This window comes from Zalophus californianus, chromosome 1 (assembly GCF_009762305.2).
Source record: "Zalophus californianus isolate mZalCal1 chromosome 1, mZalCal1.pri.v2, whole genome shotgun sequence".
NCBI classification, from domain to species: domain Eukaryota; kingdom Metazoa; phylum Chordata; class Mammalia; order Carnivora; family Otariidae; genus Zalophus; species Zalophus californianus.
Genome location: NC_045595.1, coordinates 56,970,756 through 56,997,467, shown reverse-complemented (window position 1 = coordinate 56,997,467; position 26,712 = coordinate 56,970,756). Strand labels below are relative to the sequence as shown.

At 39.7% G+C, this 26,712-nt stretch overlaps 1 protein-coding gene across 6 annotated transcripts; it reads left to right on the top strand.

The window, feature by feature from the left end:
* The first annotated feature begins 14,005 nt into the window (after window positions 1-14,005).
* On the top strand, window positions 14,006-25,287 carry LOC113917796 (CCHC-type zinc finger nucleic acid binding protein). Of its 6 annotated transcripts, none has more exons than XM_027585809.1 (5): window positions 14,006-14,175; window positions 22,532-22,669; window positions 22,768-22,860; window positions 23,045-23,243; window positions 24,193-25,287. In XM_027585809.1, exons 2-5 carry the CDS (start codon window positions 22,546-22,548, stop codon window positions 24,308-24,310), a joined length of 534 nt encoding a protein of 177 aa, XP_027441610.1. In that variant the 5' UTR covers window positions 14,006-14,175; window positions 22,532-22,545; the 3' UTR covers window positions 24,311-25,287. The 6 variants fall into 6 exon arrangements, with proteins under 6 accessions (XP_027441610.1, XP_027441609.1, XP_027441608.1 ...); XM_027585808.1 differs by having other exon boundaries at window positions 23,042-23,243; XM_027585807.1 differs by having other exon boundaries at window positions 23,039-23,243.
* The last annotated feature ends 1,425 nt before the right edge of the window (window positions 25,288-26,712 follow it).

The window sequence follows — 26,712 nt, the reverse complement described above, 5'->3', positions numbered from 1 at the left end:
GTTGTTGATCTGCAGAGGAGGTTTTACCCTCCTGTGTTATTCTTCCAATCTTCCAGTAATCGAGGGCATGTAAGGTGCTGTGGGCAGGTGTGTGCACCGCACGCACACACACACACACACACACACACAATCAGATTGCTGCTCTGAGCTTGGAATGCTGCCTGCAGCTGGAGACCTACACCTACACTGAAATTTTCAGACATACACACCATTCAGGTGCTGAAGTTCTCAAACATCCCTTCTATTAGCCCTTCACTCCCCTCCTCACCCCCACCAAACAGCCCAGTAGACAGTTTCCTGGGAATAGCAAGCCAACAGGAAAAGCTGGTTGAACAGCAGTCAGACATTCAAATGTCCCAGTACCAGCCCTGGGCTCCAGGTTCTTCTGCTCTGATAACTCTGCACACAGAAGGAATAGGAAACAGGAAATTGTTTCTGCCCTCTTTTTTTCCTCCCTTAATTTAAAAACATTGTTAATGCTCAAGGATAGCTGGCCAACGTGTTATGATTACTCAACAGCGTCCTTGCCATATTCAAGGGAGAAAATGATCTTGTGTTTTATTTTTAACAGCAATAGTGTATTTCTTGAGGATCTTTCTTTTTTTTTTTAAGATTTTTTAAAAAATTTATTTATTTGACGGAGAGAGCCACAGCGAGAGAGGGAACACAAGCAGGGGGAATGGGAGAGGGAGAAGCAGGCTTCCCACGGAGCAGGGAGCCCGATGCGGGGCTCGATCCTAGGACCCTGGGATCATGACCTGAGCTGAAGGCAGATGCTTAACCGACTGAGCCACCCAGGTACCCCGAGGATCTTTTTTTCCACCATAATTACCACACAAATTACTCCAGTAGCTGACCCTCAAGGCCTGTCAGAGTTCAAAGGCAGATACTAAGATTGGATTAGGTGAGAGGCTCTGAAGTGCCACCCCCGTGTACTTCTCTTCTCCTCTTCCACTGTTAAGGATTCCTTTGCATTTCATCTGCTTTCCCACACTTGGTCCCCTTGCATACCCTCCACTCCGTCTTTGCCAAATCTACCCAACCTTCATGCTATCTTTGGGAGTGTTTACATTTTGTTGTACTTCCTCTGTTCTTATTTACTTAATATTTCTTTCTTTTTTCTTAAAGATTTATTTATTTATGGGGCTCCTGGGTGGCTTAGTCGGTTAAGCATCTGCCTTTCGCTCAGGTCATGATCTCAGGGTCCTGGGATTGAGTCCAGCATCGGGCTCCCTGCTCAGTGGGGAGTCTGCTTCTCCCTCTGCGCCCCCCCCGCCCCGCTCCTGCACGCTCTCTCTCTCAAGTGAAAAAAAAAATTTATTTATTTATTTTGGAGGGTGGAGGGGCAGAGGGAAAGAGTCTCAAGCAAACTCCCTCCTCACAACCTTGAGATCTTGACCTGAGACTAAATCAAGGGTAGCACGCCTAACTGACTGAGCCACCCAAGCACCCCATATTTACTCTTTACATTAACTCACGTTTTACTCTTACTTTAAGAGGAAACTTGAAAAAAAATTTTTATATAAATGTAGTTGACACAATGTTCCACTAGCTTCAGGTGTACAACATAGTGATTTGGACAAATTTCTACATTATTCTCTGCTCACCACAAGGGTAGCTACCATCTGTTACCATACAACATGGCTACAGTACCATTGACTATATTCCCTATGCTGTGTCTTTCATTCGCCTGATTTATTCATTCCATAACTGGAAGCCTGTATCTCCTGCTCACCTTCACCTATTTTGGCCATCCCCTCACCCTCTCCCCTCTGGCAATCATCAGTGTGCTCTCTGTATTTATGGGTCTGTTTCTGCATTTTATTTGTTTTTGTTTTTAAATTCAATATGTGATTGAAATCATGTGGTATTTGTCTTTCTCAGTCTGACTTATTTCACTTAGTATAAAACCCTGTAGGTCAGGGGTGCCTGAGTGGCTCAGTCGTTGAGCATCTGCCTTCGGTTCAGGTCATGATCCCAGGGTCCTGGGATCGAGCCCCGCATCGGGCTCCCTGCTCGGCGGGAAGCCTGCTTCTCCCTCTCCCACTCCCCCTGTTTGTGTTCCTTCTCTCGCTGTGTCTCTCTCTGTGAAATAAATAAATAAAATCTTAAAAAAAAACCCTCTAGGTCTGTCCCTGTTGTCACAAATGGCACAATCTTATCCTTTTTTATGGATGCATATTATATATATTGCTTATATATATGCATAATATTTATATATATAAATATCTCACATCTTCTTTATCCATTCTTCTATCAGTGGACACTTAGGTTACTTCCATATCTTGGGTATTGTAAACAATGCTGCAATAAACATAGGGGTGCACAGATCTTTCAAATAAGTGTTTTCTTTTTCTTTGGTATATACCCAGTAGTGGAATTATTGGATCATACGGTATTTCTATTTTTAGTTTTTTGAAAAAACTCCATACTCTTTTCCACAGTGGCTGCACCGATTTACATTCTTATCAGTAGTGTAAGAGAGGGTTCCCTTTTCTTCACATCCTCACCGATTTACATTCTTATCAGTAGTGTAAGAGAGGGTTCCCTTTTCTTCACATCCTCACCAAGATTTCTTCACATCCTCACCAAGATATTTCTTATCTTTTTGTTTTTAGCCATTCTGACAGGTGTAAGGTGATAGCTCATTGTGGTTTTTATTTGAATTTCCCTGATGATGAGTGATGCCGAGCATCTTTTCATGTGTCTGTTGGTCGTCTGTAGGTCTTTGGAAAAATGTCTATTCAGGTCCTCTGCCTGTTTTTTATTTTTTTTAAGACTTTATTTGAGAGAGAACAAGTGGTGGGGAGGGGCAGAGGGAGAGAGAGAGAAGCAGACTCCTTGCTGAGCAGGAAGCCCGATGCAGGGCTCCATCCCAGGACCCAGAGATCATGACCTGAGATGAAGTCAGATGTTTAACTGACTGAGCCACCCAGGTATCCCCCTCTGCCTGTTTTTTAATTGGATCATTTTGTGTGTGTGTGTGTTGAGTTGTATAAGTTCTTTATATATTTTGAATATTAACTCTTTATCAGATATGTCATTTGCAAATATCTTCTCCCATTCAGTAGGTTGTCTTTTTGTTTTGTGAATTGTTTCCTTTACTGTGCAAAACCTTTTCATTTTGATGTATTCCTAATAGTTTATTTTGCTTTTGTTTCCCTTGCCTCAGAAGACCTATCTAGAAAAATGTTGCTATGGCTGATATCAGAGAAATTACTGGCTATGCTTTCTTCTAGGATATTTTTTCAGGACTCACATGTAGGTTTTTAATCCATTTTGAGTTTATTTTTGTGTATGGTGTTAGAAAATGGTCCAGGGGCGCCTGGGTAGCTCAGTCATTAAACATCTGCCTTTGGCTTAGGTCATGATCCCGGGGTCCTGGGATCAAGCCCCGCATTGGGCTCCCTGCTCTGTGGGAAGCCTACTTCACCCTCTCCCACTACCCCTGCTTGTGTTCCCTCTTTTGCTGTGTCTCTCTCTGTCAAATAAATAAAATCTTAAAAAAAAAGAAAAAGAAAATGGTCCAGCTTCATTCTTTTACCTGTAGCTGTCCAGTTTTTCCAGCACCATTTATTGAAGAGACTGTTTTTTCTTCATTGTACATTCTTGCCTCCTTTGTCCTAGATTAATTGACCATATAATCATAGGCTTATTTCTGGGCTCTCTATTCTATTGGATTGATCTATGTGTCTATTTTTGTGCCAGTACCATAGTGTTTTGATTACAGCTTTGTAGTATATCTTGAAATCTGGAATTGTGATACCTCTAGCTTTGTTCTTCTTTCTCAAGATTGCTTTGGCTATTTGGGGTCTTTTGTGCTTCCATACAAATTTTAGTATTATTTGTTCTAGTTCTGTGAAAAATGCTATTGGTATTTTGGTAGGAATTGCATTGAATCCGTAGATTGTTTTGGGTAATATGGGCATTTTAACAATATTAATTCTTCTAATCCATGAGCATGGAACGTCTTTTCATTTGTTTGTGTCATCTTCAATTTCTTTCATTGATGTTTTATAGTTTTTAGTGTACAAGTCTTTCACCTTTGGTTAAGTTTATTCCTAGATATTTTATTCTTTATGGTGCACTTGTAAATGGTATTGTTTTCTTAATTTCTTTTTTTAAAAGATTTTTTTAAAGATTTTATTTATTTATTTGACAGAGAGATAGAGAGCACAAGTAGGCAGAGCAGCAGGCAGAGGGAGAAGCAGGCTCTCCACGGAGCAGGGAGCCTGATGCAGGGCTTGACCCCAGGACCCTAGAATCATGACCTGAGCCAAAGGCAGACACTTAACGGGCTGAGTCACCCAGGCGCCCCTAAAAGATTTTATTTTTTATTTTTTTAAATTTTTATTGTTATGTTAATCACCATACATTACATCATTAGTTTTTAATGTAGTATTCCATGATTCATTGTTTGTGCATAAAAAGATTTTATTTTATTTATTTATTTTTTTAATCTGGGGGTATTTAATAGGGTTTCACTGAATCCAATTCAATTGGGTCAAAGAACATGCTTTATAGGATTTCATCCCATCAATATTATTGAGATATATTTGAATGTCCTCTATGATCTTGAAGAAAACCTGATTTTCTACTGTTTGAAGTAGTTATATTATTGCAATTATGTTACTTTAGGTATTTTATATTTTTAAAGATGTTTTGTTTTCTTTTTTTTTAAGATTTTATTTATTTATTTGAGAGAGAGAGAATGAGAGATAGAGAGCACGAGAGGGAAGAGGGTCAGAGGGAGAAGCAGACTCCCTGCCGAGCAGGGAGCCCGATGTGGGACTCGATCCTGGGACTCCAGGATCATGACCTGAGCCAAAGGCAGTCGCTTAACCAACTGAGCCACCCAGGTGCCCAAAAAGATTTTATTTTTAAGCAATCTCTGCACCCAAGCAATCTCTGCACCCACAACCCTGAGACCAAAAGTCACATACTCCACCAACTAAGCCAGCCAGTCGCCCCATTTTCTTAAATTTTTTTAAAAGATTCTATTTATTTATTTATTCATTTATTTATTTGAGAGAGAGAGAGAGCATGAGAGAGAGAGATCATGAGCAGGGGGGAAAGGTAGAGGCAGAAGCCAACTCCCCACTGAACAGGACTTAATGAGGGACTCAATCCCAGGACCCTGGGATCATGACCTGAGCTGAAGGCAGACGCTTCACCGACTGAGCCACCCAGGTGTCCCATTAGGTTTCTGTAAGAACTTGAAGAGGTAAAAATACCCTGGATGGTGTGGCACATAATAATCTCTCTATAAATGCTGGTTGAATGTTTATGTGCCAACTATAAGGTGCTATGTGAATGAAGTTATTAACCTAGCATGCATTGGTTGATAAAATGATAGTCTCTGATAGAGCAGGGCATGTCAATGTTGATGAGAGAAGGAAGCTGGCTCTGGCTTACTCGGGAAATCACTAGGAAACTAGATGTGTGTCAGAAAGGAAGAAAATAGGAAGCACAGGAAAGATCCCATTAACCACCCCCTTTAGTTTAGTCCAGAGCTGTCTTTGAATTCTGTACCACCCAAAGCAAACTTCATTTTGGATAAATCTTCAGCATCAGAAGTTTTAGAGTCAGTGTTAGTCCCCTGAGAACTTTTATTGCATCGAGTAGGGAAGCCAACATCTAAATAAAGGAAAAAAATTACTTCCAGTCATTCTTCAAATGCAATAGAAATATTACCATTGCCTATTCACATGTCCAAGATATTGTCTTTATATGTTTTAAATCAGTGTGGAAAAGGAATTTCATGCCTTAAATGTGTCAGAAACTGATCTTAATATTTTACCTTGGTAAAACATTTGGGAATTTGTGAAGCATTTTCCATTTAAATACTTTATTTATTTATGGTTTTATTTATTTATTTGACAGAAAGAGAGAGCACAAGCAGGGGGAGCAGGAGAGGGAGATGCAGGCTCCCTGATGAGCAAGGACCCCGATGAGGGGCTCAATCTCCACCACTGCCCTTTGAAAATATCCAAAGCCTCTTTTCTTTAACATTTACTTGTTTGTTTTAGAGATGGAGTTGGGGGAGCTAGGGAGAGGGATAGAGAGAATCTCAAGCAGGCTCCACATCAGAGTGGGGCTCGATCTCATGACCCTGAGATCACGACCTGAACCGAAATCAAGAGTCGGATGCTTAACTGACTAAGCCACCCAGACGCCCCTAACATTTATTTGTATGGCGTAGGTATAAATTTCATGCTCCTAGAAATCCTGGTACTCGCCTTTATAGGTTTTTTTTTCCTGTGGTTTGAGGGGAAACTTTGCATATCAGTTTCTTCACAGGCAATCCACATGAACAATTGCAATGTTCTTATAAATAAACTAGTGGAGATAATTTTGGCCAGTGAATGTTTTATAAGGTAATTTATTGAAATGAGAGCTAAATTTGGGATTGTTAATTTCGCTATGCAGACTGTTCACTGTAAGCGCCACGCCCCAGCCGGGACTCTGCAGAAGGGAAAGCCAACTCACTGAGCTCAGAAGGACGGTACTGGCCGTGCCAGCCCGTACAATCCATAGCTTTATGGCTAGGATTCCAGAAGCGTGGCTTCCCCTTCAGTCAAAGGAGAAAGGATAGCAGCTGAGTAGAAGAGAAAATTAGAAAAGAAAAGCCTCACTATTACCTGAAATTGCACTGGTTTTGGTTTGTCCAAAAGCTATTTCCCCTTTCAAAGTCACTTTGTGAGCATTGACCATACCAGAATGATCAGCATTCTCTATGGCTGGCTGAAGGGTGAGTCAGGATTCTAAATTCTGGCTGCAGTGCTAGAGAAAATGGAAACACCAGTGGAGGAGTACATCATGATGTCAGCAGTTTCTGAGGGCTGATTAAAATGCTGAAAATCATGGTTTTGTGGTGCAATAAATGCATCTGAATGTCCTCCCCCAAAATGAGGCAAAGGGTTTGATAAAAGTAAATCTAAGGACTCCGTGGCATTTGCTCTCAAGCAGGCAGAAATTTTGATATGCTCTGTCTAGCATTCAACATGACACCATTAAAGCATATTGTTGGCATTTAACAGATGCAAAGGAGGTGCTACAAAGTATGGGGGTTGCAGTAGTCTCCCTAAACTCTTGGTGGGTAGCCCTGAGTGACATTCCTTGAAAGAAATCACTGTCTCTTCATCAATGATCCAAATCCAATTTTCAGGAATTCTTTACCCATTTCTAAACTTTACATCACACTGAGAAATAATGATCACCAAAATGTCAACACATACAATTTTTTATTACTTACAAAGGATTGTTATCCCGAACATATAAAGAATGCTTTCATATCCGGAAGAAAAAGGCAAACAACAAAATTCACAAAGTAAGCAAAATCAGCCCTTCTCAAAAGAGGAAACCTGAAGAGCCTACAAATATATGAAAAGATGATCAACCTCACTGGTAATGTGGGAAATGTTAACTGAAAAATGAAATGCCAAATGAAAGCGTGTTTACACAGACCTGCACACAAATGTTCATAGCAACTATATTTGTAATAGCCCCAAATTAGAAACAGTAGTCCTTCCATGGGTGTTGGTTAAACTGTGGTTTATCCATACCATGGAATGCTACTCAGTAACAAAGGAAAAAACTATTTGATGCTTACAACAACTCCCATGAATCTCCAGGCCGTTATGCTCAATGAAACAAAAGCCAATCCCAAAAGGTTACAAACTGCACAATTCCATTTCTATAACTTTAAAAAAAAAATGTATATATAACATTTTTGGGGCGCCTGGGTGGCTCAGTCAGTTAAAGCAGTCAACTTCTGATTTCCGCTCAGGTCATGACCTTAGGGTCCTGGGATCCAGCCTTGTCAGGCTCCACGCTCAGCAGGGAGCCTGCTTCTCTCTCTCCCTCTCCCTGTGCCCCTCCCCCTGCTCTCACTCTCTCTCAAATAAATAAATAAATCTTTAAAAATTTTATATATAGTACTAAATGGAGCACTGGGTGTTATACGCAAACAATGAATCATGGAACACTACATCAAAAACTAATGATGTCATGTATGGTGATTAACATAACATAAAAAATTTAAAAAAATTATTAATCCAAAAAAATTTTTGGATTAAATAAGTTTACTTATTTATTTTTTTTAATAATCTCTACACCCAACCTGGGACTCAAGAGTCACATGCTCCTCCAACTGACCCAGCCAGGCGCTCCTATATATAACATTTTTGAAAGGGCATTTTGGAAATGAAGAACAGGAATTAGGGTGGAGGGGAAGAGTGGGAAGGAAGTAGGTGTTGGTATAAAGGGGCAACAGGAGTGAATCTTATGATGTTGAAGGTATTCTGTATCTTGAATACGTAGGTGATTACATAGACCTACATGTTAGATTCAGTTGTATAAAACTACACACGCACACACACACAGAATACAAGTAAAATGGGGAAATTTGAACAAAACCAGTGGACTGTATTGATTTCACTATCCTGGTTGTAATATATATATATATATATATATAAAAGATTTTATTTATTTATTTGACAGAGAGATAGAGAGCACAAGTAGGCAGAACAGCAGGCAGAGGGAGAGGGAGAAGCAGGCCCCCCTCTGAGCAGGGAGCCTGATGCAGGGCTCAATCCCAGGACCCTGGGATCTTGACCTGAGCCGAAGGCAGACGCTTAACTGACTGAGCCACCTAGGTGCCCACATTATACTATATTTTTGTAAGATACTACCATTGGGAGAGAAATTGGGTAAAGGATATACAGGATCTCTCTATATTACTTCTTTCAGCTACATGTAAATCTACAATTATCTCAGTAAAAACAAACAAAACAGAGACAACATGTTTCATCCGTCAGATTGGCAAAAAATAATTTCACAGTGTGAAGTGTTGGCAAAGATTTGAGAAATATGGCACCATTGCTCCCTGCTGTGGGGAGTATAATTCGATACGACCAGTTTGGAGAGCAATATGGCAGGCAGCCAGTGAAATTTAAAATACACACCTTTCCTTGCCCAACCATTCTCCTTCTGGGTTTGTATACCCTAGAGAGAATCTCCCACAAGTGCTGAGGAGACTTGTATACAAGGGTGCTTATTACAACATTGTTTTTAATAGCAAAAGAGTAGAAGTAATATAAGTATCTTCCAAATTGGGAATGGGTAAATAAAATATAGTATATTTATAATACATAGCAGTAAAAATGATGAACCAGATAAGATTATTTATAATATACATTATATTTACATATTATATATGTCAGAAACACAACATCAAATTTAAAAAGCAAGATACAAATTGATATTTATTTATTCAGCAAATATTTGAGTGCCTGCCATATATAAGGAGCTGTTCTAGGACCTGGAAGTATAGCAGAAAACAGACAAAGCCAAAGTTCTTGCTTTGTGGATTTTTTGTTCTTGGAAGGGAACACAAACAAATAAGCAAATATATATGATAGTATTTATGTAAAATTTTTAATTGTTCATGTGTATATATATAAACATATATGTAATTATATGTATACATACATATGTAATATAGTCACTATATACTATGTAATTACTATATACTATATATACATATAGAATTATTATATACTATATACATAGTAACTTTATTATATAATATAAAAAGTGGACCAGAAAGATATATACCATTTTTGTGATATTAGGAAGAAGGAAAAGAAGTGGGACTCAGGGTAAGGAGGTATAAAGGAAACATTAGTTGTATCTGTGATATTCTAATTGTCTAAAAGCCATTCTTTTGCCAGGTATAATTTCAAATGTTCTCTTTTGTAGTTACAATACATAATTGAAAGACATTTCCCTAGTATAAACATTTAGAGTTTAAAGGTAATGTTTCTTATATTGAAGTCTGAGTACACATCACAAGATTTAGAAATTGATTATTCATCCTCGTTAAACTCATAAGTTTATGACTACTTTATAAACGAGAATGACCATTTATGTTAATTTCCAAAGAAAAAGGCTGGAGACACAAGGCATGAGTGTACAGTATTAGATTTGGGCTCCCCTTTTCTTACTACTACTGCAGTTACTTGGATTAATCAGGTCACAAGCATAGCTAACAGCTCCTTCCTTATGAGATGTGGGTGGCACCCTGGTTTGCTCATGTTAAAAACATCAGTTCTTTTGGGGACTTGTAGGAACTCTAAGCAACTCTGTAGGTCTCTTTGTCTCATTTAAAGATGAGGGGATTAGATGAAATATTCTGAGATTAGGCTAAATACTCTTTTAGATGTTAGATTCTAATTCACCCATTTATATAGTACTTATTTTTCAATCTAATCTTGAAAAGTCAATTATACTATTTTTGTAGATTTGAGAGCCAGATGATCAAATTTTTAATGCTCTCTCAAAAAACAATTTAAGACATTTTGTAATTTGCCATTCACTACCTATTTTAAAGTTTAAATAATGAAGATGATCCATATGAAGTTACTTTTTTTAATGAATGCATCTGCTTTTAAGAAAAAAAATGGGTGGTTTTACTTTGAACCTTTAAAAGCTATTTGCAAATGATGTTCTTCTCTTACCAGTTATTTTGCAGAAGTAGAGGTAGTTTCAATTTGAGGTCATAGAGGAGAAAGCCAACTGATGGAATGCTCACAAAATCATTAGTCAGTGTTTCATATTTTCCTTATCATCCGTTAGTATTCCCTATACTATTACTTTAAGGAGTCAATAGGAAATTGTAGGATTAGGTTTCAATAACTACTGGGAGGCCGGAAGCATTGTGTTTAAGCACTTAGGCTGCTTCTGTTTGAAGCCTGCCCTGTCATTTATTCACTTTCTGACCTTTGGCAGAATACTTGAATTCTCTGGAATTTTATTTCCTCATGGGGATAATAAAAGTACATATCTCATAGAGGTTTTGTGTAACCTTATAAAGAGGCTATAAACAATGACTGGCATATAATAAGCACTCCATAATAATAACAAAAATAATAGATAACACTTTAATAGTAATTATGCCAGGCCTTGTTAAAGAACTTTACATATACTATTAGCTATTATTAGTATAACTGATTCCTATTTCAGGATTTAGTTTAGTAAACTATGTTTTAGCTTCACAGGCAGACAGGAGAGATGAAAACGATTTATGCTCCTTAAACTTATTTGCATATTTTCCAAGTCAAGTCACAGAGACTCTTTCCTGTAGGCAGAGAAAACAAGACATGGAAGGGTTTAAAAAGATATATACGATATCATCTCCATTGGACAGCAGAATTTAAGGCATGTACTATGCAGTTGGGCATTTTAGCGGAAATTAAGAGTTGGCAGGTATTGCTGCTCAACTGGTACTCATTTTAAGGAATCCTGAATCATGCTGAATCATAGCATTTTAGCTGATCCTCCCTCAGGACATTTAATATTTTCTTTTTTTTTAAGATTTATTTATTTGAGAGAGCAAGAGAGAGTGAACACAAGCAGGTAGAGGCAGACCCCCTACTGAGCAGGGAGCCTGATTCGGGGCTCAATCCCAGGACCCTGGGATCATGACCTGAGCAGAAGGCAGAAACTTAACCAACTGAGTCACCCAGGCTTCCCCCCTCTTAATACTTTCTTGTGGCCCATTTCATCTTGCAAGATCTTTAGGGGCAAGGTCTACATCTGAACTGTCACTTTCATAACAGTCAACATTGCTGAGCACAAAAAGTGTGGGTAAGATTGAACACTGGAAGGGAGGAGGAGGAGAAAACACATTTATAGGGGAGGGACTCTTTCTTCATATATGATTGGCAGTTTATCTTTTGAGTGGGCTGGCTTTTTCCTTTCTTATTTTCAAACATCTCTAGTGAAATAGTTGTACCCAAGGGCATATCTAGACAACACAAACGAGTGTAAATTCTATCATAAACCTCTGGAGACAGAATGCCTCATGATCAATCTGGCTCTGTTAATAATAATAATCATTACAGAAAGCTGGATGCCAGGTAGAGAAGAGCCATTACCTATTACTACTCCTAGAGCCAAGCAGCAAAGACCACATTATGTTTCCATTTCTTCCACTTAAGTCTTTTGAAAGCTACAGAATATTATGTCCACTACCTATTTCACACCCACCCTCTTTTTAAACAATTTTTTAACATTAGGAACATTCTGTCCCTGGGTCTATAATAGATATCAAACATTGTGGTTGGAATGATAAACAAAAATCAAGTAAAAAATAGGAATTGATGGTTACTGTGACAATTTCACTAGTTCTCCTGGCATGGCTTGGATGCACCCAAGGTGGACTTCCTCCATTTAGCCTCGTGCATTATTATACTGTCTTACTGTTGGGGCTTAGGAAATCACTACTTAAGTGTCTGCAATTGCCACACTACTACCTTAGCTGGAGATATTATAAAGATTAATCAGTTAGGAAGGGGAAATCTATAAAGCTATGTAAGCTTCTTGGTAATAAAACTATATAAGCACAAAAGTTTTATTATTTGTAACTCTGTGTTATATAACTCAACACATAAACTGCTAGGGAATTCAATCTTATTGGAAGTGGGACCCTTTCATGCTGAATTTTAAAATATTTTTACTTTAATTTTCTTGGTTAAAAAAACTTTAAAAAATTATTGGCCCTTGAAATAGTTCACTCTTTGATAATTGAAAATTGCTGCCCTTCATTGAGCACTATGTTGAGTACAACCTGCTAAATGCACTACAATGATTAAGTAAGCACTAGTGGTTTGAATCCAGGTTTAATGCCTGATTCTCAACACCTGTGCTCTTAACCACTGTGCCTTCCCATGAACATGATTTTAGAAGTCATACAGCCTGGGGACTGGGAGGATTCAATGAGATGAGACCAAGGACAAAGGACACCTAAAATCTTCACAGCTACCCACCTAATTAATGCTACAAACAAGGACTGTTTATCACAGTTTTAACATCTTAATGGATCTGTACAATTAATTTCAAGTAAGCTGATCATTAAAGGAATGAAAAGTAAATTTCTGGGCTATACCAGCCAACAGCTTGGGCTGCATACTAACCTTGAGGAGCATATTAAGCTTAGTAGGAGACTGTAGTAATTTCAGGGCTTTTAGAGCTCAAGAGACTGAGGGGTGCTTCTATTTTTTTTCTGTTTCCAACAAAAGTGGTTTCAAGATGGTACACACAATTCTTAAAAATTTTAGTTCATATTCAACAATTGTTTTCATCCTGAAATAGTATCTATGGCTACATACCCATATCTTTGGAGAAGATACCAATTCTCAGCTAAAGGCCATTCCTGAACATGATAGCCCAGGCCAGATGGCTCTCCTGGCACGCCGTGCTACCCCCTTAAGTCGCAGGGAATGTGACTCTTCAATGTGCTGAAGGGTCACAAGGTGTGTTGTGAGGCAGAGAAGTCTCAGGGCCATTCCTTCGCCATCTTCACACCCTCCGCAGGGCAGGTCCCTTTCCCTCATCGGACACATTTTGTGAGGGGGCTGATAGGGGGTTTTTGGTGGTGGTTTATCTGTTAAGAGGTGTCAGCACCAGGGAGTTCTAGGTTCTGCCTACGCTCACACAAAAACCAAAACAAAACTTAGGGCCTCCGACCCACAGCCACAGCAACTTCTGTCACTTGGCAGCCGCGACTTTTCCCTAAACTGAGATGTGTGTTTTAGGAAACGTGTCCTAGCTCGGAAAGTCAGTCCGAACCAGAGGTCTCGGAGCAGACGCTTTTTTCTGAGCCCCAAAAGTGACAGGAATTTTCCCTGATCCCACTCTAATCACAGCCACTTCACTGAGACCCGCCCTCTGGCATCCCTCTTCGCCGGCTGCCGCCAGATATCACCAAGGGCGGGGCACCCAAATTTCCCCCGGGTCGGGGGGGCCTGGAATAAGCGGAAAGGGCCGGAGAAAGATTGGGGCTGGGGGTTCCGGGCGGGAAAGGCCACGCGCGGGGCACGCTGGGAAAGGCCGCGGCGCGCGGAGGTAGAGGCCCACCCCACCCCGCGCAGCGCTCAAGCAGGGCGGCCCTCCTCGGGGGCGGCTCTGATTGGACGGCGGAACTCCGCGTGCTGATTGGCCGCGTGGGCGAGGCGGAGGAGAGCCGTGCGCAGCGGCGTGTGTGGGGCCGTGTGCAGACCCGCGTGTGGCGCAGGCAAGGACTCTGAAAATAAACAGCCGCTACCTTGTGAGCCGCCTTTCCCGGGCCTGCGTCTGAGTCTTCGCCGCTGCGGGCCCGCTCAGACGCCGAAGGTGAGGTCCTAGAGCGGGGCCTGGGGTTGGTGGGAAGCCGCGGTGCGGGCCCTGGCCGAGGCGGACGGAGAGGTTGGGAGCGGTGAGGCGGCGATGGCGGCCGCACTCTGGCCTGCGCTGCTGCTGCGTCAGGCGGGAAACTGGGCTGCCACCGTCGCCTCAAGTCCAGGTTTCCGGCCTGCCGCAGTCGGGCCACCCTGCCGCCCTTCTTTCCGTCTTGGGAAGCTGGGTCGCCGCCCCTCGGGGCCTTTTCCATTGCCAAGGCCGCACCCCAGGCCATAGCCTTACAGCAAAGGAGGCCCGGGCCCTTGGGACTGAGGCCCTGAGACTTCGAGGGTCGCGGAATGCGGGACGGAGGGTCGATTTGGCGGGAACTCTTTGGAAGGAGGCTGTGGTGGGGAAAGGACCCTGGTGCGGTTGCGGGGGATGGGTTTGAGTATTTATGCAGGCCATGTGCTGGGGTAGTGGGCCTGGCGGGCCATGTGCCAAGGGTTCTGATGGGCTTAGAAAAGGGCCACTGAAGGCGCGCTTGGGTTTAGAGTGGTGGGATACTCCGCCAGAAGGCCAGAGAATCTCCGAAATTCGTACTCTTCCGTACTTGATAGCTTCCCGATTCTTGAATTTTTATCGTGGTTCAGATGCTAAGTTACTTCTTTTAACATTGCAGTTCGAAAAGGGGCAGATAGGTCTCGCTTTCCGTGAATCAACGAAATCCAGTCGTTTCATGGATTAATTAAATACAATTTAATTTTAAAATGAGACGTGAAAGTTAATGAGCCAGCCCCCATCTAGATATTCCAAATGTGAAAACCTATTTTGGGACGACGTAATTGCCCACATTTGGGTTTGGGTGTTGATTTTATTATGGGTAAGGCGTATGCTTGTTGCCACATGTTAACCACATGGCCTCAGCCACAGGGCACTTCCAAAGGAAGTGACTACATCTGGTCTTGGAGGTCTTAGAAAAAGAAAATATTGCTCAGTAGTCATCTGTGACTTGGGATAGTGTGTTTCAGTCATTATCCAGAAAGACCCACAGAGAAGGTAAGAAGCCAAGAGTCTGGATTAATTTATATCCTCATCATACCCCAAGTTAAACAAGTTTTTTTTTTAAGGTTTTCTTCCTTTCCTATTGTTTGACCCAATTTTTGAGAAAAACATAACTAGTTAATTTCTGAATGGACAAGTTACCTTAAATTAAGATAGCAACTTTGTTACTCTTGCTCAAGCACTATAAATTGTATATATGTTCTGAGGGTTTTTAAAAGATGTATGAGATGAAATTCCTACCTCTTAGGCTTTCCCCCCCCCCTTCTGCGAAGCAGTCATTTTTAAAATGCTTAAAAATTACTCTGATCATGGTTTAATCAAACCTCTACAAATGCCACGTACATAGGTACATGCTGTTTAGCTTGTTCAGCCTGATTCTTGTCTACAAGGAGCTGTCTGTACTGGAATATAAAAAGAATATTAGATTCCCAAGGGCTGAAATAAGGACTTAAAATTTTTTCCAAATCGCAGCTCTTGGCAACAGTTTTTTTTTTTAAAGCTAACAGTATATGTTTGTGTACTTACCCGCATATGTCACATTAGAAAACTTGGGTAAGTCTTAGCAACCTAAAGGTCCACACTTTCATACTGATGAGAGATGATGTGTTTGAAACAAATGTGGAGTCTGTAAAATATTTTGAGCCAAATCAGTGGAAGACCAAAGGGCATTTATTACACTAGCATTTGAACTAGAACAGGCAGAGTGATCTCTTCTTTAAGGTATTATAAATGGGTTTTGTAGGTGGTTTTATGACTTTTTGGATTATTTTTGCCTTTTATAAAAAAATCTAATAACATCTGCATACATGGGAAGCTACCAAATTGGTGCTTAAAAGCAGTAGAACCATAATTTGACTAATTGGAATCGTCTCTTGGCTAAGCATTTGACCACAAGAGAGTTTGTTTTTTTCTTGCAGGAGTGAGAATTTTAAAAAATTGTTGGCTTTCCTCTTCCTAGCCCTTTTGACAGTAAGTGGAGAGCTAGAAGACTGATGCCAAGGCATCCTGGCCTGCTATGTGGAGAATGCTCTTTCCCTACTGTCTCACGTAATAGAACTCCGATTCTGGCAGTGTCAGTTGCTGCTGCAGTAAGGCTATGCGTTTGAGAATTCCAGTAAACTGGAGTTTACTGGAATTTACAGCCATTTTCATGTTGTAAAAAACTGCTGGGATAATAAAGTGAGAGCTTGTGGCCACCGAAATGCAAGTTGTAAGTAGGATAGACTGTATTAATCAGTAGTATGAGAGTGTAGTATAGTGATCACCTGAAGTGGCTCCATAATTACAAATGAGGCTGTTAACTAGTGAAATCAGTTGCCAGTCTCTGGATCTGTGGTGACACTCTAAATTCTACCACAAAGAAGGTTAAGAAAATCTGTCTTGGCTTAAAATTCAGGAAAGCTGTGTGATGGTATACTGTGAATAAATTTATATATGGCTGTGGATTTTTAAAAGGATCAGTTCTAGTTTCTGTTTATCTAAAGAGAACAAGTACTTTTGTCATTACAAAGTAACTTGTTTTACATGGTCTCAGATTTTCAGTCTCCTTATCAGTAAAATGGGAACAAGAATACATAACTTGCAGGGTTGTAGGGGTTACAGGTAATATGTTTATTAGTCTTTGAGTCATAGTAGATACTTAGTTATTAAAACCTAAAACCCTTCGGGGGTAATTAGGGCAGGAACCAGGGTAAGAACCCAGAATCGCTCCCAGTATTACACTCTGGTCTCCTTTATTCTGGTCAGAATGCAGGTAATGTACAGTGTAACTTGCTTCCTTCCCTGCTGTCTGTCGTTTATTTATTTAACAATAGTCTGAAGTGTTTCAGTACCATGTTGGAACACTAAACTGATTTATTAAGAGTATAATGATGGTGGGGGGGCGCCTGGGTGGCTCAGTCGTTAAGCGTCTGCCTTCGGCACAGGTCATGATCCCACGATCTTGGGATCGAGCCCCACGTTGGGCTCTCTGCTCGGCTAGAAGCCTGCTTCTCCCTCTCCCACTCCCCCTGCTTGTGTTCCCTCTCTCTCTGTCTCTCTGTCAAGTAAATAAATAAAATCTTTAAAAAAAATATATAATGATGAGTGAGTACATTCATGGGGGGGCCAAAGCGACCCTGTGGCCTGGTTATAGTTAGGTCAGCAATATGGATGAGTCAGGGTAACCCTAAACTTGAGGGAAATAACTAGAGATACAGTAAATGTGAATACACACACACAGAGCTATGTTAGGAAAACCATGTAAAACAATAAAGATAGCCAGATCCACATCAAACTTTGTTGCCCCCCCCGTTTGCCTGTCACTACTTACGTTAAATAGATTTATAGCCAGAGTTAGGGTCTTATTCACTGGAACTCACATTGTTAGTCTTGATGGTGTCTTGTTAAGATTTAAGTAGTTTAGTGGCCTTGTTCTTAGAATCAAAAATGTGGAACAATTACATTGATGAAGACAAGTTAGTATAACCAGTAATGTTTTGGTTTCAATTCCAGAAGTTAAGCCTAGATGAGTATAAAATAATTGGACCTCTTAATTATAAATGGCCTCTCAGTGAATTTTCTATCTTTTCAGGCGATATCTTGACTGCCTTACTGCTGCCTGGCATGCCCTGTGCTCCTAACATTTCTTTAAGTGGTTTGTGTCATGAAAATTTGATACACAAAAACTGAAATAGAAACAGATAACTGATTTCGGTTGTTGGAAATGTGAAGTTGTTTGGCATTTACCCATTTTTCTTACCTCTTCATTCCATTCAGGAAGTAGACTTTGAGATGGGAAACTTGAGTAAGCAGAATTTGCCCTATTCTAAGCCTGCTCTGTAGGCATTGCACGGAGTTCTAATCCACCTGTAAGCAATCTAACTTAATTGGGGAGAGGAGAAAGACTAAGGATATAAACCAAAGTTTTTTGAGTTGAGCACCTGTTAAGGGCAAGACACCTGGTAACAATTCTCATCACAGACCAGTTTTATCTTTTCCTGCTAGGGACAGACCTCAAGTGTCTGAGGTAACACAGCAGGTGGTTAAGTGGTTAACCCAGGCTTACCTGTTAGAGTCCCCAAATCTTTACTGTGTGACGATATCAGTGTAGATACAAGCAATGATTTTTAGCAGCAAAAGGAAGAAAATATATGCTCTCCTTCTGCCTGGCAACAGTGAAAATACAGCATTTTGTCTTGTCTTTATTAGTAGATAATGTTTTATAGCATTCTATAAAATATTAGAGGTCTAGTTGATTGTGAATTCTAGGAGTAATAGGATTTTATTAGATAATCCGAAATTATCATTCTTAAATTTAGAGTGATAGTACATCCTTAATGAGTACATAATTTAAAAATACATTGTTAACTTTTTTTTTTTAAGAGTTTATGATAGAGCACACAAACTGGGGCAGGAAGGGCAAAGGGAGAGGGAGAAGCAGACTACCCACTTAGCAGGGAGCCCAACTCATGGTTCAATCCCAGGACTCTTGAGATCATGACCTGAGCTGAAGGCAGATGCCCAATTCACTGAGCCACCCAGGCACCCCTACGTTGTTACTTTAAATTAATGGTGCAGTAACTCTTGTGATAGCAAGTATTTAGGTGTTAGTACTTGGTTAGATTGGGTTGGGTCTGTACAAGAAACAGTTCGTTTCATTCAGCAATGTTACTTTAAGTTAATGGTGCAGTAACTCTTGTGATAGCAAGTATTTAGGTGTTAGTACTTGGTTAGATTGGGTTGGGTCTGTACAAGAAACAGTTCGTTTCATTCAGCAAATGATTATAATTGTCCCTTAACCCCAAGCAGTTAAAATAGTATAACTGCTACTAAAAGCATAATTATATGGGAGTGTTGTGATGATTGAAAGGTGAATTACTTGGTCTATGTCCTCAAGGAATATGGTAAAAGTCAATATGGTAGTGTTATCAGACAGATACTAATAAAGTACTGTGGGTTTTACTAGGAAGGAGAGTTCCAGGTTGGGAGATGTGGTCAGATTCTTTTATAAATAAGAGTTGGCATTTGAGTTGGCGGGTGAAGGTTGGAAAAGGTTGTGACAGGTGGACAGGGGCAGAGGCAGGATGGTGCAGCAAAATTTCAGCCAGGAGATCATAGGCAGTGAGAACCACAGAACCATAAATCTCAGCTGTGTTACCTTACTCCCTCTCCTTTTCATAGGGAATAGCATATAATTTTCTAAAAGACTTTATAACTAAATACATTTGCATATAAGATGAATATTAGGATGGGGACCTGCTTCTAGGATAAGTGGCAGGTCTCTAAAACATAGTGGGAATCGGTTGGTTTAATGTTATGAGACAAATCTATCACAGGGGACTCTGAAAATGTAGAACAGCTAATTGATTGTCTTGGCCAAAGGGGGAGAAGGGCAGATTGCATACACAAAGCCCACTGGGAAGATCTTTTAAAAAGTATGTGGCCTCCTGATGATGGGTCTTTGGGATGTAAATGACATGTTTCTTTTCCCTTTAAGATTTAGTATTTTTTTTTAACATTAATTTACTCCAGTAAATAAAGTTATGTGAGACTGAAATTTGTTGATGGCAAAGCAAATATCTAAAACTAGTTAACTATAAAGTTGCATATTTGTTTTGTAGAATTAATTACTGTCTAAATGGAGAAATACTGCTTTCCCTAAATTTGTGGTTCATACAGAAATGATCACATTCTAACCAAATTTCAGTCAGGAATTAGGGTGGGAAGAAGTAGAGTGTAGTGTTTAATCCTTTAATGTTATTTTAACTAATTGTCTTTCCAGAAGTACTTTTCCTATCATTTCTTTTTCTTTTCATTTTGGATCTGGGTCCCATGAATAGAGAAAAGACAAGAAAACAATTAATGAAAATGTATACGTAGATTAATCAGTACTTGAGTAGTTTTTTAAACTCCTATTTCTATGGTGAAAGTAAACCTAAAATTTTACCTGCTGACTTTATCCCACTGATAAACATGATGATTCATTATAACACATTTCCTTTGTACTTTATTACGAAGTAAACCATGTTCTTTTAAAGCATCAGTCTAAAGGGGTGATTGTCTGAAACTAGCTTTAGAAATGCATATTGAATATATAGGATTGTGATGTTTTCTAAAAGATGTTATCTTGTTTGTACTTATAGATAATATATAATTTCTATAAAAGATTTTGAGAGAGAGCATGGGCACGAGCAGGGGGGAGGGGCAGAGGGGGGCGAGAGAACCTCCAGTAGATTCCCTGCTGAATGTGCAGCCTGACACAGGGCTCGCTCTCATAACCCTGAGATCATGACCTGAGCCAGAATCAAGAGTCGGACGATCAACTGACTGAGCCACCCAGGAGCAGCCCCTCTTGTTTAAATATTAAATGATAAACTACTCAGGACTTGTCAAATTGCCTGTATTACCTTGTAAAGGAAGTGATCATTTCAGTGCAGAGAACTCATTGACAGCAAAAGTTAAATGTGCTTAAATTGGTCTGGCTATAAACTGGAGAAGATGCAAAATGAAAATGAGGTTAGAGGGGAGGACACGGTACCATAAGCAGCCCTCTTCTCTAATCTTTTTATTTTCTATCCTAACTTCTCTGGTGAAAACGAGTACTTTACATGACTTAAAAAGGCTAATACCAGTAAAAAAAAGCAAATGTAATCTAATATTTTGCAAAAATACATTTTTAATCTTTACTGGCTGTTTTCTTCTGACTAGAAATGTGCATTATGCATCTGAAACCACTAACTTTTTTTTTTTTTTTAAGATTTACTTATTTGAGGGAGAGTGGAGATAATCTTAAGCAGACTCTACTGTAGAGTTTGGAGCTGGATGCTGGGCTTGATCCCAGAACCCATGAGATCATAACCTAGGCCAAAATCACGAGTTGGATGCCTAACTGACTGAGCCATTCAGGGACCCCTGAAACCACCAACTCTTAAGTATCCCATGCAGGTCCCCACCTGTCCTTCCCCCACCCCCTTTTTTGGTAATGTGTTTATATGGCAAGTTGCAAGAATTGATGGAAAGATCCCTTTGAAAACTTACCATGAATCTGATAGCAGAGACTTGGGATAAGTATTGAGTTCTTTTGAATATTTGACAGTGGAAACCTTTGAAACTTAACTTTAGCTTAATTTTTAGTTACTGGATTCTCTATAACTTAGCAGTGAACCAGTTACTGAAAGGATGGCAGGGAGGGGGGACTTTGCCATTTCACTGTCACTTGAGTTTTGGTGCTGTGGTTGGTTTAGATGATTCCACTAACTAGTCATAGTTGAAACAATACGTTTTGCTAGATCATGGTGCTTGTGGCTTTGAGAGGGTAGTTAAAAAATTTGGTGTACCATGGCTTGACACTGGAAATAAGGGTAAAAATATTCAGATGTGGAAGTGTGGAAATGTAAAAGTTACTACATTGTTCCAAGATAGGTTGTTTTTTAAAAACCACTTTCCTAGGAGTTTCTCCTGCAACATTACATTCTATTCCAGGAATAGTCCCTGTTTATTTTTAGATTGTTACATAAGAAGTATAAAATTCATTTGCTTTAGTGGGAGTTTTGCCCCCCTTTTATAAATAATACCCAAAAAGGAATCTGTTGTGAAATTCCAAGTATCCTTGTTTTAAATGTAAAACTACAGGAAAACTTAGAAAGAAGAGAATAAAAGAGAGAAGAAATGGTCCCGGTGCTTTAGATGCTTTTTGGTGTACCCTTTTGTTGTTTTTCTAATAATTTTAGCATGCTGTATCCTCTAGAGAAAATTGATATACTGCATTTCTTCTAACATGTTTGCTCTAAAGAGTCCGCAGACAAGTGCTGCAGTACAACTAGGCACTGTTAGATGCTAAAGTTACAGAGAGAAATAGTTTTTCTTTACCTACTCCTTACTCTCAAAGTACATACCACAGCTCTTGTTTTGAACTATTCTGATTTTATGACCATTAAATAACTTCCATTTGCCCAAAATAAAGTTTACTGGCTTGTAACCATGAAAATGTGCCCATTAAATTAGACCTTGAATGAGGTGTTACATTTCTAATAATGGATGTGCATTGATACTATCCCTCTAAATTCCATCACCCCTTTAATAACTGAATTAACATTTGTATTAATCCATATATTCATAATCTTAATGGTTTTAAAAATCAGAAATTATGTCAAAATACGTGTTAGTTTTTCACTTTTAATATATTTCTTAATAGGTATTTAATGCCTAACCAGTGTATATGCTGGCTTCTTCCCCCAGAATAATTATCCAAAAATACACTCAAAGGACAATATAAGCTAAAAGTAATTTCAAGTAGTTTAACAATGTCATTTTTAATATTTTGAAGATCTGACTGCAGCCATGAGCAGCAATGAGTGTTTCAAGTGTGGACGATCTGGCCATTGGGCCCGGGAATGCCCTACTGGTGGAGGCCGTGGTCGTGGAATGAGAAGCCGTGGCAGAGGTGGTTTTACCTCGGATAGAGGTATTTTTGTCGAATAAAAAAATTTGAAGCACTTCAGTATTTATTAGTATCAAGACCGGTCTAATTAGCCAAATTCTTTTTGTTTTTACCCAAAATAGGTTTCCAGTTTGTTTCCTCATCTCTTCCAGACATCTGTTATCGCTGTGGTGAGTCTGGTCATCTTGCCAAGGATTGTGATCTTCAAGAGGATGGTAAGTATTTAACACTTCCTTTTCATACCCTTCTAGAATTTGGAGAGGTGAGCATGTACAACTGCTGCACATAACACTAGAAAAGACATTTTACCTTTGAGGTTTTGTATTGTATGGCTTAAAACATAGCAGTGTTTGTAAAGGTTTTATAGTCTTGGTCTGCTTCTTTTCCTTATTGTTGAAGCCTGCTATAACTGCGGTAGAGGTGGCCACATTGCCAAGGACTGCAAGGAGCCCAAGAGAGAGCGAGAGCAATGCTGCTACAACTGTGGCAAACCAGGCCATCTGGCTCGTGACTGTGACCATGCGGATGAGCAGAAGTGCTATTCTTGTGGAGAATTTGGACACATTCAAAAAGACTGCACCAAAGTGAAGTGCTATAGGTAAGTTGTTATGGTGTTGCTGGAGGAAGGCTTATGGCAGAGATTATTTTAGAGGTGAGTTGGGTATAAATGGAAGGGCCTTGTGGACCAGTACATTAGTGAAGGTTGGCTGTGACCAGTTGATACTGATCTTCAGCATATATAACCAGCGGCCTGTCTGTATATTCGTCACTATTCTGCCATCATGGCTTGTAGCTTATGGCAGTTGGACAACTTACACAACTTGGAATTTTTAATGTTTTAAAAACAATGTTATGCTGTAATTTGGAGTTTTCAGAGGCATTGTAGAAAACGATTATTCCGATACACAAATCTTCTGTCTTGCAACCAGAAATCTTTGTCTGTGGATGAGACATACAATAAAATGTACATATTTAAGGTACAAAACTTTTAAGTTGTGGTAAGTACTTACCAGTGAAATCTTAGGGATTAATTTGTATAAAGGTACATCTTGGGGCACCCACCCAGTGTGGGACTCAAAATCATGTCCCCACGCTGGGTGTAGAGATAAATAAAACTTAAGAAAAAGGTACATCTTGGCCAATGTCCTTTTTAGCATTTTGGGGGGGGTGGGGAGATAATCGCAAGCAGGCTCCACGCCCAGCACAGAGTGGGCCATGGGGCTCCATCTCATTACCGTGAGATCATGACCTGGGCGGAAATATAAGAGCCACTTAACCAATTGAGTCACCCAGGTGCCTCTGTTTTTGGTGTTTCGGAGTTTTTGGTGGATCTCATGGTGAAAATTTTAATTTTATGGCTTAGACTGCATAATTGAGTACTTTGTTATCTAATTTCTCCTTCCTGCTTTTAGTTTAGGGGTTAATGAGACTCTTGGGAAAAAATGCATTGCTTCATTTGCTAATTGCTTTTTGTTCCAGTTACTATTGCTTCAGTACAGTTTTGCGTTTTCTGAGCACATTGTGAAAACTTTTTTTTTTTTTTAAAGGTGTGGTGAAACTGGTCACGTAGCCATCAACTGCAGCAAGACAAGTGAAGTCAACTGTTACCGCTGTGGCGAGTCAGGGCACCTTGCACGGGAATGCACGATTGAAGCCACAGCTTAATTATTTTCCTTTGTCGCCCCTCCTTTTTCTGATTGATGGTTGTATTATTTTCTCTGAATCCTCTTCACTGGCCAAAGGTTGGCAGATAGAGGCTACTCCCAGGCCAGTGAGCTTTACTTGCCGTGTAAAAGGAGGAAAGGGGTGGAAAAAAATCGACTTTCTGCATTTAACTACAAAAAAAAAAAAGTTTATGTTTAGTTTGGTAGAGGTGTTATGTATAATGCTTTGTTAAAGAACCCCCTTTCCGCGCCACTGGTGAATAGGGATTGAGGAATGGGAAGAGTTGAGTCAGACCAGTAAGCCCGTTCTGGGTTTCTTGGATATGTTCCCATGTAGGAGGTAAAACCAATTCTGGAAGTATTTATGAGCTTCCATAAATAACTTTAATTTTAGCATAATGATGGCCTTGGATTGTCTGACCTCAGTAGCTATTAAATAACATCAAGTAACATCTGTATCAGGCCCTACATAGAACATACAGTTGAGTGGGAGTAAACAAAATAAAAAGACAAACGTGTGTTAATGGCTGTGCGAGAAAAAAACGGGATAAAGGCCTAAACAGGAACAACTTCATCACAGCGTTGATGCTGGATATACATAAGGTGATGGCAAAGGTTTAGAACACATTTTTTTCAAAGACTAAATCTAAAACCCAGAGTAAACATCTATGCTCAGAGTTAGCATAATTTGGAGTTATTCAGGAATTGCAGAGAAATGCATTTTCACAGAAATCAAGATGTTATTTTTGTATACTATATCACTTAGACAACTGTGTTTCATTTGCTGTAATCAGTTTTTAAAAGTCAGATGGAAAAAGCAACTGAAGTCCTAGAAAATAGAAATGTAATTTTAAACTATCCAATAAAGCTGGAGGAGGAAGGGGAGTTTGACTAAAGTTCTTTCTGTTTGTTTCAAATTTTCATTAATGTATATAGTGCAAAATGCCATATTAAAGAGGGGAATGTGGAGGACTAAAAGCTGACAGTTTGGACTTTTCTTTGTGTACTAACTCAGTCATGTCTTCAGTAATGAAAATTAGCTCTTACAAGGAAGCATGAGCTTTAGATCCTTTGGTGTCCTGTTTTGCAGGGATATAAAAAATTCTTTTTGTAACCCATTGTAATGCTGCCCTTTAGCTCTATGTTCATTCTTGATAGTTTTAATGCCATTGTTATATTTTAGCATTTACTATTTTTTCTGGGCTTCACAAGGCTCTGAAATGGTTGATTTCCTTGTTTTTCTAGGATTTGTTCTAGAGTTGAGATGGACCTTAGAAAATCATTTGGTTTAATGAACGAATTTACTTTATACATGAGTTAGTGGAAGCTTAAGTTGCTTGAAAAATGACAGCTACCTAGAGTCTAGAACTTACTCAAGTATCCCTCCCACCCTATGTCCTCTTTTTGTCCCCATCCCCCCCCCCCCAGCTATACTATACTTAGTGGCTTGTGCTTTCCCAGCTTAGTTTCTTTTTTTCCCTTCACAATGCCATGTGATTCTTCACATTGGATCTATATTGTGAGTTTTTCATCCTCAGGTAGTCTGGTCAATTTGTGATCTATACCATTGCAGGATTAAGATGTTGCCTGGCCAATTCCTACTTTGTCTAATTAATAGTCAAAAGCAGGCAGAAAAATATGGAGCCCTGACATGTAGGTCCTTTAACTCATGAACACAAGCAAACAAGTTTCTTTTTCCTTTGATACTTGTATTGAGCAAATGATACATATCAGATGTTAACTAAGCATGTTAAATGTCTTTTTTTTTGTTTTTTAAAGATCTTATTTATTTGACAGAGACACAGCCAGAGAGTGGAACACAAACGGGGGGGAGTGGGAGAGGGAGAAGCAGGCTTCCTGCGGAGCAGGGAGCCTGATGGGGCTTGATCCCAGGACCCTGGGATCATGACTTGAGCCCAAGGCAAATGCTTAATGACTGAGCCACCCAGGTGCCCCGCATGTTAAATGTCTTGATAATTTTTGCTTCTATTGCAAGTAAAAGCATAAGGGAAGACCTATTTTCAAAGGCATTACTGCTAAATGTAGATTCCGGTTGGGGGTGGTACACATGGGGTTATTTTCCCCCAAGGTTTCTAGCCTCAAGTTGGAAAACCTAGCAAGTGAGATATTTAGAACTGCTTTGCTTCGCACAACTGTTCTTTGTGCTGCATTTGTAGTACCTAGCAGCCTTTTGTTTCAAGCCCTTTGATACACATAACTGAGGGCCTATTCACAGGCTACATAAGTGTTCTTTCATAAGGTTGCATTTAGTCACATTGACCTTGATGACTGAGCAAGTACAATGTGAAAATATGTGTATTCTAGGGAATCCAAGCTAATTGCTGAGAGCCAATGAGCAGTTCCTGTAGCAATTAAGGATTTGTTGTAAGACTTTTTCAAGAT